The sequence below is a fragment of the Erithacus rubecula genome (genome assembly GCF_903797595.1).
Source record: "Erithacus rubecula genome assembly, chromosome: 4".
NCBI lineage: Eukaryota > Metazoa > Chordata > Aves > Passeriformes > Muscicapidae > Erithacus > Erithacus rubecula.
The window spans coordinates 29,377,991-29,394,472 of NC_136686.1; the positions used below are offsets into that span (position 1 = coordinate 29,377,991).

The following is a 16,482-nucleotide window of genomic DNA, read 5'->3' on the forward strand; positions in this document are numbered from 1 at the left end:
TGCCCAGTGCCTCTCTTTGCTCAAGTAGGAGGCCCAGCCTGTGTCCTGTGTGTTCAGTCTTGCTCAGACAGTGCAAATGTGTAGGGAAGGACGGACATCATACACTGTGGGGCAATCATGAACTCACTCACCATGAGTGATGCTGTCAGTAGTCTCCTCTGACTGAAATTTGTCTCAGAGCCACTGCCACATCAACTCATGCCCTCTGGGTATGTTTAGCAATGCAAACCATGGAATTATTATGCTTCTTGTGTAGGTGGGATGTTGAAATAAAACAGCCTCAATCCATTCCTCTTCACTTTAATTTCCTCCTCAGGGTAAATGGGGATGTGGTAGTTCAGGGTCCCCTTTCTGTCAGTGACAACATATCAGCATTTTCAGATGCAATGCAACCCACTCAATGATGTGGTTTTCCATCTCCATGTACCAATTTCTTCCCCCTGTGCACAACTAGTGCGTGAGTCTGATAGATTTAAAATTAGGGGCCTCAGTTTCTTGTCTAAAGCTTTATGTGATGAGCCCAAATCAAAATGTTGCAGTTTTTTAGAGATTGTTGCAGATACAGGAATTAAACTTTAATGTCCTCACATCCCTGTGATGCTGTAATTTATAGCCTATTCTGCTTCAGTACTCAGTGTAATGTTAAGTCTCCCTAAAAAGTGTGAAAAATAAGAGAAAGTCTTAAAAATCAAGTTTATGTCTTGGAATAAAATCTGGACTGTTTGGATGGGAAAGACAAGGAGATTGAGGATGTCATAAAAATGCTCATGTGCAAGGGGAGTGTTTTAATTAGCAGGAAGGTATTATCACCCCACTGTTTGAGCTAACTTCCCCTCTGCACCCGACCAGAGTATTAACAAGCATCTCAAATCTCTGTGCTGATGGTCAAGCTGGAATTCACAACATTTTAATACAGCCCATGTTTGGAGAGTTTCGCAAAGAAAGAATTGTTAATGAGTAATCCTTGTCCATTAGGGCACTGAGCCAATAAACCCAAGCTTTGATTCATTGTGTTATCACTACAGGCTTCTGCTAAACATGAAAGAAAAACAAAACAAAAATGTTCCTATGTGAGAATCATTAGGATACTGAACTGAGTGCAGAACTGTCTTACGTCCTGCCATCTGCAGTCTTCCAGAAAAGAACAGTAAGTAATAATTCCTTAAACTGATAGCTCTTGCCGTTTTGTAGTATAAAAGTAATTTTATCACCCAAATTATTTAGTGGATGTTAATGGATTTTTGATCAGAAAAGAAATTAAAGTGAAGAATAATGTAAGAAGTCATTTCATCCACAAAGCTGTCTCAACAGTAGGAATTACCCTTGGGAAAAATGGTAAGGTGAAAATAAGGTCATGTTGAAATTTGTCTTTAGCAGGTTGGCTTCTGTGTGCCAGTGGAACAGAAGGCATAGGTTTGATATTGAGACTTTCTTGCAACACCTCAATCTAGTTAACTGTGTGCCTTAGCTTTGAAATTATTTATATATTTATTTTTTTATCTTTTTAGAATCAAGAAATGTTTTCAATGTGGTTAATAGGAGAACAGAGAAAAATACGGAAAGCGAAAATTGTATTTGTTTCATACAGTTTTTTCTTTGACAGTTCTCTGACAGATTCTGAGTGCATCTTCCAAAGTGGAAGACTTTAACACATATTTCACATAGGAAAAGTTAAAGGGGGTTTCAGATTTCAAGTGATTTCTATTTGAATCCATTGCTAGTTTTTAAGAAAATGCTATTCTACTCTGAGTGTTCCTGCTACTCATTTATCTTCAAAAAACGATAACTGTGGAGGAAGACATTTGACTTTTATTTTTATTGCTGTTGCTTGTGTTACAGAAAACCTAGAGATTGGGAGTTATATTGGAATTGCACTAGTCTAAATGGTGGTTCAAAAACAAGTTAGTAGTGGAGGGCTTGAATATTTTTCACATGAGACATGAAAAGGTGCTGGAGAAAGCAAGAAACACATAAATGGTGTTTAGGAGGTAATCCCAGGCAGAGCCAGAAGCTGGCCCCACTCCTTTAAGTTATTTACCCACTTACAGAAATGTCATTGATACTTCTCATGGAGTTTTTCGTTCCACTTGGGACTCAGATACCCGGTTTTCTTCAGAATTAAGAAGTGGGAATATTCTATTTTTTTTTCCAGTGTGCTCTGTCTCTTTCCTGCTTCGATTTTCAACTCCATATTAAGAAATTAACAGAAAATTCCAAATAAACACAATAATACCTGTCCTGCCTCTGCTCCTCAAACTTGCTTGTACAGTTGCTTGCATTTTGCTTCAGTTGCTGTGTAGTTGCCTGTAGTGCTGTGCTTGCCAAAATGACCTGAGAACAGCAGGCTGAAAATAGAGAGCATGAATCTTCCTAAAGCTTTCAGGTCCCTTTGATACACTTTAAAACAAACAGGTAAGCAAATAAAACAGCTTCTCAAATAACTGTGGCACTGCATTAAATATTCTACAGAAAGGCTATGAGGCCACATCAAAAGCCTGTGAATGAGATAGGAATCTATCTTCCTATTGATGTTAACAATGTGTGGATTGGGCCATAGATTAATGATGTTACTGAAATTTCTCTTTGAGCAATAGGCAGTCAGATGTGTGAAGAATATGAAAATATTACAGGACAGATGGAAGTAAATGTACTTCACTAATATTTGTGGAAGATTTTGCATGTGCTTTGATACATCTTCCTTTGCTGAGTTACTGAAATAGATTCAATCATTCTTCTGAAGGTAAATCACAATTAGACTGTCATGGAGCTTTTCTGATGATCAAATGTGTTTTTACATTGCTTTAAAGTGTGTTTTCAACGATGCTTTAGTTTTCAGTGAGCTCAGTTGATTTAAATTTAATTATTTCAGTAAGAGACTTGGCTTTGCTTACACAGAAGCCAGGGAAAGCTTTACTATTGACCATAACAAGGCCAGGGGTAGTGCACAGATAAGAGCTCACAATAAATCTGAAACCTAGAGTTCAATGATAAGCCCAATTGTGTATATGTACATGTTTATATACCTTGATGAACATATATCCCATAAGAAATCTGAATAAATATGGATATACACCCATGAAGTGGAAAAACAAGCCCCGTATGTAATATTATACTTGTAAATTTTCTTAGTTAAACATAGAACATATAAACACACATTGATTGATCTGAAGTATATTAAAGGCTGCATGTAATAAAATTTTTATGCAATTTGGAGCTCTTAACATGCAATTGAAAACAATAATCTCAAGTAGTTTGGCACATATTTTTACTTTTTACATACAGATCTCTGTTTTTCTTTGCTGTTTATTTTGGCCTGTGAAAATAATCTCCAAAGGTGGTGGTTTATTTTATTTATTTAATGAAAAATTATTTGGGAAAGAATCTTTCTAATTTATCACATGCCTCTTCTTTCCTCTTGAAGGGCTCTTATTTTGGAGAGCAATATTGATTTCCTTTGCTTCTATTGCCTTCATTGCAGCTTTTACATGTCAGATACTTTTTGTTTTTGTTGTTACACCTCAGGATGGAGTATCAGTCCAATACAGTGACCTACATTATTTCCCAGAACTGAACAATGTATGGAGTAAGTGTAGTTTAAATGCTCTGTTCTGTGTACCTAGTGTAGGTCTTAGAGCTGAAAATCAGCACCTGCTGCTTTTAAATACATATAAAACTAATTCTGTGGATAAGTCCAGTTTAGGTTAGATAGCTCACAGCAGGCTGGACTCAGGAGAAAAATCAAAGCCAAATATCAATCAGCATTTAATGAAGTTTGGTATTCAGTGAAATTTGCAGTACCAGAGCTAGGTGCATTGGAAAATATATTTCTGGCCTTTTTTATGGTGATCTTGTGCCTTGCAGAAACCCTGAGAAAACAGAAATAATCTCTTCAACGAAATCTACTTAATCACCTACATTAGCTGGATATATTAAAGAAAATGAAGTATTAAAGTGGTAGGAAATGTAAAATCATCATGAACATTTATTTGGCTTGAACTGAATCCATCCATACAAGAAAGGAGGTGTAGAGTTACAAAACCAGTAATGTCCTACAATAATGCAGATTAGTACAAATATGTACTCAAGATTCCTATTAGCAACAAGGCAGTATTATTAACATGAAAGTTTGGACTTCTTGTGTGTGTATGCAAAGAATAATAAATTTTAAGGAGTCTGTCTTGAGGCTAAAGAGAGGCATTCTACAATGATATGTTAAAAAAGGGAATGTCCTCACAGAAACAAGAAAGAAGTTTATAGACATATCAAAGAGGCTTTAAAAACACAGACACTTTATAAGCATTTAGAGACATAAATTGCCCACTTTCTTCTTTATTTGCAACACAGACTAACAGGATGCTGAATATAAAACTTACAAGTTCAGAAGCAAGAAATACTTTTAAATACGTCTTCTTGGGACTGCATTTAAAGTATTTTGATACAATTTCCAGCATTTTCTAAGAAGATAAATTCTAAGCTCTGTATGGATACAGAAATTCACAATCCCAGTGCTGGTGTTAGGTGTTGCAGTGTTAGGCCCTCAGACAGGGAATGATGAGGAGACATGAGAAGCAGCAGTAGTGGTGGAACAATCTTCATGTCTGGCTGTAAGGAGAGGTGATCCTGCAAGGAACTCTAAGGGCTGAACTCCCATAGGCTGTAAGGAAAGAATTAAAGGACTGAGACCTGAGGAGAAAGTGCTGCTGGCCTCTCTTCTCTGATCTTCAACAAGAAAATCCAGAAAAATATTAATTAGCCCTCTGAAAATACATCATTTTGGTGTTTGTCTTGCTGGCAATTATAATGGTCCTGACTGTGCTGCTGTCTTCTCCCATCACAGAACACTTGCAATGGGCTGTAAGAGGAATCCCATCCCAAGGGTTTGTCTTGGGTATTTAATGAGAAATCTGTCTGTCGGGAGTTTTAAGACCTTAGATCCATGTGGGTAGCCCCATCTCTTGATTTCAGCAGATAACTTCCCTGGAAAATGAGCAGCAAGGCAATAAAATGGCTGGAAGTAGATGTGGACCTAGTGGGGTGGCTGGGCTGGTTGCCAAACCCCATCCAAGATCCATGGAGTTTTCCTGCTGCTGCAAAACTATGTTTCTGTGCTAGATTTGAGACTCTCTGTTTACATCTGATTTGCCACAAGAACTCTATCTGGTCTGTGATACAAGTAGCTTTTGACATTTCTAAGTAAACTGTTTAAATTATCTGTGGGCAGATATTTAACATGCATCTATCTAATTAGAGGGCCTGTGTTTATGTTAAGAAAGAACTTAATGAATCCTTATGGACAAATGTGAATATAATTACAGAGTGTGCTTGCCACTCTCACAAGCTTCTTCCCAGCCTGCTCAGCACTGGGGCCTCCTGCAGCACTCACGTTTTTGTCAGATGACTTCATTTCTCCTCCAGAAACATGCTGAGCCCTCACTGGGAAGCAGGCTGGGCTGTAACTCTCAAATGCCTTCAGTGAGTGGAAATGCACTCCCAGGGATAGTCCCACGCTAATAAATCCAAGTCAAGAATTAAGGCTATAAAACAGAGTAAAGCAGATTGCTGGCAGCTTTATGCAGAATCCTCTTGGTGTCTGTGTAAACCCTTGAGACATCTACTTATTGGAGCTCTACTGTTCTGCTGTTGGTCCTGCCTCAGGTGCAGTCTGGAGCTGGCCCAGTGCACCCAGGTGAGCTGGCAAGGGAGCCCTTTGCCAGCTCTCCCAGCCTCCCCAGGTGGGAGCTGAGGGGCTGCTTGGGATCACAGACAGCACAAGGGCAAGCCTGGTTATCACAGCAAGGCTTGGCTTTCTGCCTTTGCTGCCATCCATCTTGCTCAGTCATTACTGAAGACAAGATAAAGAAATTAAACTCAAGTTTCCTGTCTCTATTCTTCTGATCTAACCATAAGCTTACACTTTTTCAGCAAGTGAAAGCAATGAAATGATGAAAGGGTGGTGAAAAACAATGCAAACAATTGGTAGGGGGGCTGGGCAGCAAGCTCCAGCAGGTCAGGCCAGTGCTTCAGTCTGAATATTTGAATAAATTTGGGCAAGAACCACTATTCATTTAAAATGAACAGAAAGAGAGCAAATAAAATAAGCTGCAGCAAGGAAAAAACAAATAGGCTGGAAGTAGCATTTTATTTAAAGGCTGAATTAGGTATTGCAATTTCAAGACAATGTTTGTTACAGCAAATATTGAAACAACCTCCTGCATCCTGCTTTACACTAGGTGCACAAAAGTTAGTTATCTTGTTTTAAATATTCTTTTTTCTTCCTATGTTTCAGGGTTTCTTTGCAACCTCCTGTTAAATCAGCACATTCCTCCTGAACTGAAGAATAAATGGGATCTGAAATGAATTTAATAGGACATCATCAGCTGGCCACTGCTGATGGATTTCCTCTTGCTGAAGGTCCTCATTTGTTTGGTAAGTCACCAAATTAGATTGAAATAGCAAGCTGTCCTGTACTCAGAAATCTAGAAGAAAATGGACTGAAATTTCAAATCAAGGATATGTGGCTGAAATGTGCCAACCTTCTTGAATCTTCAATACTTATGAGAGGAGCAACAAACAATAGATCTGTGTTGTTTATGTAATCCTGCACATTATTGCTCTCATCGCTGCTCACAGCAGAACCTGTAGGTTGTTTTTGAGACACTCTTCTAATACTGGAGATCATTTGGCAAAAACAGACCTTTGTATGGGGGCTGGATGTTACCTTCATGTGAGTCACTTAGATTAAGCTGAGCAGATATATTTCCAGTTAATCTGTAACAAAATTATAGTGCAATGTATTTGCATTGCCATGTTATGCAAATTTATGAAAGTAATTTCACCTACATTAAAATCTTTGTCTCATTAAGACCATTAAAACCTTATCCTAATAACTTCAAGAAAATTTATAAAGCAGGTTGGAAGATTCCTCTTGCTCCAGTTCCACTGAATTTTTCAAGGCTAACCATAAGTTTGTTAATGAGTGAAAAATTCTTGGTCAATATTTTATAAGCATGGGTAAACTCCTTTCTGGTATATGTACTACTTAAAAAAAACCCCACAAACCAGGGAATAATACATTTTTAGCCTTTAATTTGACAAGAGAGTAGGTCCTTCATTGATAAGTTATGATGCATTGAGGGCCTCACACACAGTACAGACCCCCACAAAGTGCTGCAACACTTCAGAAGTTTACAGTCCAAACAAGATCAGAATTCTGCCTTTTTCAGTGCTGGAAAAACTGAACACATTCGAGTTTCATCTGCTTGAAACAAGCAGTGCCTGGGGCCTGGAAGGAAGGACTCTGGCACCCAGAGCCACTCCAGCGGCAGAGCTCCTGCAAGTCAGGAGCATCTCTACAGGTCAGACCACCTGCAGTGTCCTGGCTCCATACAGCTAAAATAGTGAGCATGGTCACTGATGACAGGCAGAACCCACTCCACTATTGTGTATTGCTGGCTTTTATCCCTCCTTGTTTTGGGGTTTGGGTGGAGAAATGTTTCGGGGTTGTTAAAAAAATATATTCCAGCAGCCAAGCAATTCCTTTGCTGCCTCTGAATTCCAATGTCAAACCATGACATACAGAGAAAATGCTGTTCAAATCTAGGGTGTCAAATTTTATATCTAATCATCTTTCAAAACTCCTGCATACCCAAGCTACTTGAGATTATTGTCAAGAAATTTCCCCTCAATATCTACTTTTTCATTATTTCATTATTTTTAAGGAGTAACGATAAGGTTGCTTGAAAACACAAGGAAGAATGCTAACGAAAAATACTTTTCCTCCACAGGGTAATCTTACAAATAGTGAAGCTTTCAGAAGAGGGACTCTCATTATAGGTGTTCAGGGTTTAGCACAAAGGAGATTTAATTCAAACTGACATTTCTGTAACAGAAAGAAATAATGTATTAAGGAGTTGAATCAGGGGTCCCATTAGGAAGGAAACTTAGCACTCCTGCTGTGTTTCACTTAAGATGACTTTTGTTTTGTGGAGTGTCACTCTAATATGGTTTCTCTTTTGCTTTTATAGCTGGAAAACAAGCCTATCAGAACTAACATGCTAGTGCAGAGAAAGTTACTCATTGTGAAAATATGAATCCATCTTTGCAAAACACTTATAGAAAGTGGTTTTGCCTCTCAATTCTTTATCTTTGTAAACTATTTGCAATTTCTGACATTCGGCTTTGGCAGGAAGTGACTTGTGAACCCCAGAAAACAGGAAGGAAGCTTTTCTTTGAGATGGTCCTTATAATGCATGTTTATTTTAGGTCTTCTCATACATTGCAGCTCACAAGTTAAAAATTGCTGGCTTATAACCATTACCCTTTATACAAACAGTCTCCTTTATTCAAAGATACACACTCACATTCTGTAAAAAAACCTTGGAAACACATTTGGTTTTCATTATGCTTTATTCAGTCTACAGGGAGAGTGTTCTTTGACCTTCAGAAGCAAATCTAAGTGCATCTCCAAACATTAGCTCCAGGTTCAGGTCTTTCAAAAGAAATGTTGTCAATTCTGAGTTGCTTGTGCTTTGAGCCTCATCACCATGGTAATTCCAGGGCACTTCTACATCCTTAGCCTCAAGACTTCTAGATGCAGCAGGTTTCAGAAAAAAGGTTTTCTACCTTTCAGTAGATGAAAACTGTATGCTGCCATTTTAACAGTATATGTCTAAGGTAGAGGATCTCTGCATGTCTTAGTGTGTTTTAACCTTAGTTTTTCACTTCTGCAGCTATGAGTCCTTGGGAAAAGGGCCTTAAAATGCAAGTGAGGAAGAATCTTTAACCTGGTTAAAATGAGGGTCCTTCCCTTCTACCCTGTCTTCCTGCAAAACTGCTTCTCTTTTTCTAACTCTCTACTCAGGTGATTTAGAAAGGTTATATATTTGTGTGGCACCTGAAATACATACAGTATGTGACTCAAACTGTCATCTCTATGATAAGTTAGTAGCAGGCCTCTGAAGTACTAGCTCCATTTTATTTTCTGTGAAAGCACATTATATAGAATTTGCTAGTATGCAAGATACTAAGTGTGAAATTTCAGATATCAGAACATCAGAAATTAAATTATTTCTAAGAACCTTAAAAGAAAATTATATGCTTAGTTTGAAGACATATTTCAAGTATTTTCAAGTATTTAAAGTGTTTTTTGATGGCCTGAAAATGTTTTCTTGTAATGTGACATTAAAATATAACAAGACAAGAAATGCCACCCTTGCTGTAAGTGTTCCTAGCTGGGAAAGAAATTTTTGGGGGAAATGAACACTCTTAAAAGCTGTATTGAATAGGATAAGGAAGAATAAGAAATGACACATAGTAAAGGGGAAAAGAAAGCAATAAATCTAAACTTCTAAATGAAAGAATAACACATACCACTGAAAATTGTTGTAGACAGAGAACAGTGCCTAAGAGGAGCTTAAAAGGCTGACTCCTTTTAGGTAAATCTGATTTTTTTTTTCTGGGTTTTTTTTTTTTTTTTCCTTGGTTTGGTTCAGTTTGGTTTGTGGTGGTTTTTTTGCTTTGTTTTGTTTTTGTTTTTAAAAATTTGTTGTCATTTTTTGCGGGGAGGTTTTTTTTTTTGTATGTGTGGGGTTTTTTTCTTTTTGGTTTTTTTGTGATTTTCTAAAATGAATAATACTAAAGTTAGTATTATCATAGTATTATAATGCTAAAAAGTTAGTAGAGTCAAGTGTCCAAACTGATTAAACAGCTTCAAGATCATGAGATATGTTAAATAACTTCTTGTCTTTAGCACCACCCGGCAGTTGATGCAACATCTGGCTTCATCCCTGCAGAGAAGATAATTAGGCTCATAACTGACCCCCAAATGAAAAAGAAACAAACCAGCACAAATTAAAACCGAAAACATTGGATGCATGATAATTATTGAGAGAGCTAAACCAAACAGAGTGGCATTGTGAGTAAAAAATTTAATGAGAAGGACAGATTGGATGTGGCTTTCAGCAACCTGTTCAAGAGGAAGGTGTCCCTTCCTATTTCAGGGTTTGGAACTAGATGATCTTTAAGGTCCCTTCCAGGCCAAACCATTCTATCTTGTCATACAGGTATGTACAGTATGGCCTGAGCACTTTGGCCTTTTTTTTTGAGAATGCAGCCTTCTGCACTTAAAAACCCTCCTTCCTGTGACACTGGAGTGGTTAATCTATGGCACAGAGCCATCTGACCTTACCAAATATTTATTGATACAAAATTTTGTTGTAACTAAACCACAATAGGTACAAAAATACAATGGCTATGCTTCTTGGAGGCATCTCCTGAAATTGGTAACCAAATTTTAGCCAGGTAAAGCCACAGTGGGAACAGACATTGTTTCCGGCATCCACAAACAAGTTGCTCATAATGAAGTTAATTAGTAAACTATACAACCTCTGGTCTGTGTCACTCCTTCTAACCTTAAAGAAAGTTCTCACAGTAAAGAAGTGAACAGAACACAGGCAAAGCAGAATTAAGAAGTTTCAGATATATATAGACTTTAGGAGGTAAAAAAGAAAAAAGGGAAGGAAATGAGGACTGAAGCACCTTAAGGAGAGGATTTTTCATCAAGAAATGGTCAGACTGAGCACAGCCTGAGGTAGGATACTGCCATATTCTCACCTGGGTATTTTTGTTATCTATTCTTGCACTCTTCCTTGATACTGTAGGATGCTAGGTTTGTTAAACCAAGTGATCTTGACAAGATATGCAAATCATTTGTTTGGAATTAAACCAGGATTTTATTAATGGCTATGCCATGGTTTCTTAATTACCTAATTCTGAATAGGTTTTCTTTATATTCTTTCATGAATAATGAAGGAGAGTCAGGAGTTCATATTTTAAACACGCTTAGAATTTAATGCTCTTTGTTGAACTTTATCTGAGTGGAACAATAGTTTTTACATTAAAATGTGATCTTATTGTAATTTCTGTAATATTCTGCATAAAATCACCTTTAGCTTACACAAAATCTCAGTATAATTCTGTGAACTGAAAATAGCTTCTTTATTCCTTCAAGGAATGTTTCCACAAGTCAGATATTTTTTTAAGTTTCATGTAAAATATGCTGTGTAAATCTAGAGTAACAAAAGTAAAACTCCCTAATAAGTTTCAGTTGCAAGTAGAAAAAAATATTTGTAAAACAATGATCACATGCATGTGAAGGTTTCACTTTGTTTTTAATGAGCTTTCAGTATTTTTGTAAAAGGTTTTAATTGAAAAATACTTATTTACAAAATATAAGATTTGCAAATAGAAAAAACCTGCAGCTGTAAGTAGCTTAACATTCATGTGTGCTTAAATAGCTCTTCCTTAAAATTCTGAAAGATATCCTTCAGAAGGATAAAGAGATAAATATTTCTGAAAAAAAATCTGAAAAGTATCCTTCAGAAGGAAAAATAGATAAATATTTCAGAATATTTAAGATCACACAAACAAAATGTCGGTGTAGTCATGTGAAAGTGAGCTCATTTCTGATTTCACTTTTTACTACTGCAGCTGCAATGATTTTACTGGGCTGCTCATGTTTTAGCTGCATGAGACCAGTCCACCCCAGACCTCTGCTATATATATAGCTGGAGAAAAGCTCATGTACATCCTGCTTGGTAAGATAAGATTACTTTTCTTCTGTGATAAGAAATTATTTGGTCTAGACTCTCACGTACAGTTCTACAGGTAAATCATGCTCAGGTCTAGTTAAAACCAACCAAACCAAAACCAAAAAAAACCCCTCAAAACTTCAAGTTAAAGTGGGAGAGCTTAAATAGTCCCAAACTTATTATCTTCAAAAATCATACTGGTTTTTGAGCACTTCTCAGAGTTTAAGCTGTAAGTCTGTCTTACATGAAACAAGACCATGTTCTCTCAGTCTCTCTCAATCCTGTGCTTTTCTTTTTCTCTTCCATTGATATGAGCATGGACTCAGTTCAGCTGAATAATTTAGTGCTGTGTTTGAGGGAAGGAAAAAGGATTTGGGTTGTTTGGCCTTTTTTTTCTCTCTGTATTTAATTAATTAAGACTCTTTTTTTGGTTTGTTTGTTTCCTTTGGAAGCAGAGTAGAATTAATGATTGGGAAGACTTTTCTAAACATTCTTGTAACCCAAATGGCTCTACAGTTGTTTAAATAAACCCCCAGTATTGTCTCAGGATGTGCTGCAGTTCTTTAGTAGCCGAGTTTTTTAACTGAGATTTTTTTTTCCTGTGGAAGGAATGTTCCATTCTTGCTCTTTCAGAGGCCCAAGCAGTTCAAGAGGCTGGTATACAGCTTTTGTGGTTTCCTGTGTATGGCAGAAAGATGAAAATCAACAGTTTCTTCCTTTTCATGTTGGAACCATCCTGCTTTCTTTTAGCAAACTCAATTAACTAATTACTAACTAACACATGAAAACTTAGGTTTCCACAGTGAACAGATCCCTTTGTAAAGAGGGACTGAATGATTGTGTATCCCACAATTAACCCCAGCTATTGTACCTGAAGCACCTTGACCAGTCTTCATGAGCAGCAGTCTCAACGAGTGGTAAATGCAGCTACCACTACTTCAACCTATACTGGATGTCAAATCTTTGTTGTCCTCACCCTTTATTTGTTTTGTCACTGCTGTGGCTGGCAGGTACCAGTGAGTTTGCATCTGATGTATGAGGCTGTAATGTCACTTCCAGGCTCTGTTGTGCAGTCCCCAGGTGCTGTCTGTGTATCTGCACTCTTGTTTAAATGGCATAACCTTGGATTTGGGGAGTGCTTTCTGCTACTCTGCTCCTGCCACTGCAGCACTTGGTGTCCTGGCCTCTTGCAGAGCAACAAAATACAACCATAATTAAACTAATTGCTGGTAATAAAGGGCACTACTTTCCCCATTCAGTTTTGTGTCACGTTTTTCCAGACATACATCTTGCTGCTTGTTCTGGAACTGGGACCTCAACACTTGTTATTGACAAAGATGTGCTGTGGGCAATAATAGAGTGACCATACAAACCCAAAGCATTTGCATGGCTCCTGCAGTAAAATAGGAAGGGCAGAAAGCTGCAGAGCAAGAGTGTGAGACCTTGAAATTGAAAAAGCAGGTGTAATTAAAAGGTTAGTTCCTGGCACCAACTGAAGTGAGACAAAGGAGAGGCAAGGATCCCCTGCTATAGATTTTAATTATTTTTGTCATTATAGATGTTCCCTCTTAGTTGTCAGCATTTGTTCATTGTTTTTGATTCCTCACAAAAGGACACTTGTCTGGGACCAATTTTATATCAGCAAAAATGTTTTTGGAGTTCTTCTGAAGCACTGTTAAGTGATGTTCTCCAATGAACATTAATCTATGATTTCCTTGTAAATACTGCTGTTGATTCAAACAAAACTGGACTGGTCATCTTCCTGGAAATATGCACTATTTTTCTCAAACTCTCCTCTTGGAACTGTTGAAGGAATTGAGTCAGTGTTTTCATTAAGCAGCAAGATGTGGCTCTCTCCAACATAAAATAAGAAATAGTTTGCAAATAACTTTTAAATTCAGCTTTTCAGTTGTTTGACATGGACTTGATTTTACCTACACCATCCAGGGACTGCTAGATGTTGTTGTGCTTGGAGTACAGGAAAGAAATGAGAGTTCAGTTGGCTGCAATTTTGAATATGCTATTTAATGAGCAAGCTTAAGGTAACCTCCAGACACCACATTGATCCCAACAGGAAGGGTTGCTGGTCCTTGCGCCACTGCCAGGTCTGATGCTGGCTCAGAGGTGACAAATGCTGGCTTACAGAGGTGCTTCCAATGGGAGCTGCACAGCTGCACTGAATGGCACAGGATTGTAGGGGCTGGGGACCAGGCTGCAGAGGCTGGCTGGCCACTGGAGGCTGGATGCTGACATGGTTGCATTTCACCACTTATACTAGGAATATCTTTCTTGCTCTTTCCTGGTAACCTCATCCTCCTCTTTCAGGCTCTTCTTGAAGGTTTATTTCTTGCACTGTATTTGTGTAGCAAATCTGAATTTAGATAATGCACTCTCTGTGTTTGTGCCTGGTTTTTGTGATAGGTGTCTGGAAGTGGAAATTTCTCTGATAACTACAATTTAATGGTAGTAATAGAAATTGGTTTTGCATTATTTTCCAGGTGTCCTTTCAGAACCAATGAGTTCTCCAGTGCAAGAGGCAGATGTGTCACCTTATGCACAGTACAACAATGTGCCATTTCCCCAAGTTCAGCCTCAGATCTCATCGCCACCTTATTACTCCAACCTAGGCTTCTACCCTCCACAGCACGAGGAATGGTATTCCCCTGGGATGTATGAACTCAGGAGATTACCCTCAGAGACCTTTTTCACAAGGGAGACAGAGATAATGGATATTCCTGCAGCCAAAAAGCCTAGACTGGGTCACTCCACAGGAAGAGTGAAAGGAGAAGAGCTCTGTGTGGTCTGCGGTGACAAAGCCTCTGGGTACCACTATAATGCCCTTACTTGTGAAGGATGCAAAGGTAGGATGAAATCAATTCAGCTAATAGGCACAGCACCTTCTCAGGTCTTTAGGATTTGGTTTTGGGTTTCTTAATTTTTACTTTTCTTGTTAATTGTATCCAAATCATTAACATGTTAGAGATTTGTATTTGGATCCTGTGTACCCTATTCTGTATTTTCCCCAAGACAGACTGGCAGTGCCTTCTACCATTAGTCCTATGGTTATACAGCATAACAGGCCAACCCACAGCTCTTGAGTGCTTTAGCTTTTGGAGAACTGGAGGACAGCTTCTCTGTGGAGACTGGCAACCTGGCCCTGCTCTCTGTGTTGGCTGTTCATGCCTTGCTCTGCCTGTGGAAGGAACAGCAAATACTGCTCATGGAGGCCCCTGGGAGCTGAGTCTAGGCTGCCCTAGAAAACAGCCAAAACCAGCCCAAGACTTTGGTAGTGTGTATTGAAGGGAAGTAAAAGCTGTCAGCCCCCACCTGCAGGCTGCTCCCTGGGACTCTCTTTGCCCCAGCTCCCAAAGGATATGATGGGCTTCTTCAGGTTTGTGAAATGGAGGGATTTCTAGTTCTATATTTTCTTCTAAGGGTAGCCCCTGTCTCTAGGGAGGGAGCTTCTTCAGGAAGAAGGTTGTATCTGTGGACAAATATCTTGTTTCTTAGAAGAATATTATTCACATATTATTATCAGGATAAATGTGATGTAGAAAATAATTTCTGTTATTGTGAACATGATTGTCAGATATTTTAGCAGAGAGGGACAAGAGGTTATGTCAGCTATTATACCTGAAGAGGTATAATATATCTGTGACAGGGCTGAGGTACATTACAACCAGAAAAATACTTTTTTCATCCTGTTCTGTGAATAAATGTTTCATTAATATTTTTGTTTTATGGAAAGACTAAAGCATGGTTAATACTAAATTACTGAAATATCTAAATGTGGAATTCACTGTTATAGAGAGTGGACCTGGACCTAATTTGTGGCTTTTGCTTTATCTATCACAAAGTCGTTTGTGAGGAAAAAACAGACCACAGTAGTCAAACACTCTAAACATGAATACAGTCAAGGCTCACACAGTTTATCTCAATAATTCCAATAAATAAGAGATTAATTTCTTTCTGCTGACTAAGTGAATAGTCTCCAAGGCAAAAGCTGTGAATTAACTCATATTAATGCTGTCACAATAAACCAGGTTAAACTCAATTTTGGTGTAATAACTCCAAATAATGATACATTTATTCTTACAGTAAGCTGTTCCTTCTCTTTATTAACTTCAGCATTAAATGTATGAGAAACTTTTCAAATACTTGTAATTACAAACTCTGAAATTTGTATAGAATGTTTCTAGAAGAGAGGCTAAAGCTATCAGGTAAATATTCAGACTGAAACCCATGGTGAAAGGAAAAGTGCATCCACTTCCCCACTGATTCAGTTTGGATCACTCTATCTAACCATAATTTTACTGCTATATTGGGATAATCTATTTTATGTTTTTTTCTGTTTCATGACTGCAACATCAATTACAGAGAATAGTACCCTTGATCAAACATAGTAAAAGTTGAATTACTTAAGTATAATGGATTCTCTCTCTACAATAAAGATGACTAAAGTATCAGCTGATTCAAAAGAGAAATGTGCTGAGGACAGTAATTCTGTCTCACAAGGCAAACCAGATACTGTGTTTTCTAGATCTCTTGATCACTCTTGCTATCTGTGGAATTTTTCACATGGGTAAACATTACCTTCAAAACATGGAGACCAAAATTCTGCTTGGTCCTTCAGTTGTGCTCTTATCAGTGCAGTAGAACAATTACCTCACGTGTCTCTGTTTTGCACCTCAGTATGAGATTATCCCTTCTTTTTGGCAACAGGACTGCTAATTCATGCTCAGTGTGTGTCCAAAATAATATGCAGGTCCCTTTCTGTAGGACTAGTGGTCACCTTGCAGCACCTCTGCTCCATTCATGCAGTGGATGTTTTAATTTATTTTTTATTTTTTATTATTTTTTCTTGGGTAATGCATTCAGCAGCGCTTTCCATTGT

At 38.0% G+C, this 16,482-nt stretch overlaps 1 protein-coding gene across 3 annotated transcripts in view; it reads left to right on the top strand.

Annotated features, from left to right (window-relative positions):
• The first annotated feature begins 987 nt into the window (after positions 1–987).
• Positions 988–16,482, top strand: part of NR1H4 (nuclear receptor subfamily 1 group H member 4) — a 35,160-nt gene continuing 19,665 nt past the window's right edge. For 2 of the 3 annotated variants that reach the window (XM_079304878.1, XM_079304880.1), the window contains exons 1-3: positions 988–1,147; positions 6,287–6,426; positions 14,087–14,449. In XM_079304878.1, the coding sequence (XP_079161004.1) occupies positions 6,342–6,426; positions 14,087–14,449 (448 nt within the window). In that variant the 5' untranslated portion in view covers positions 988–1,147; positions 6,287–6,341. Of the gene's footprint in view, positions 1,148–2,344; positions 2,413–6,286; positions 6,427–14,086; positions 14,450–16,482 lie in introns of those variants that run through there. The other variant, XM_079304879.1, reaches the window with a different exon arrangement.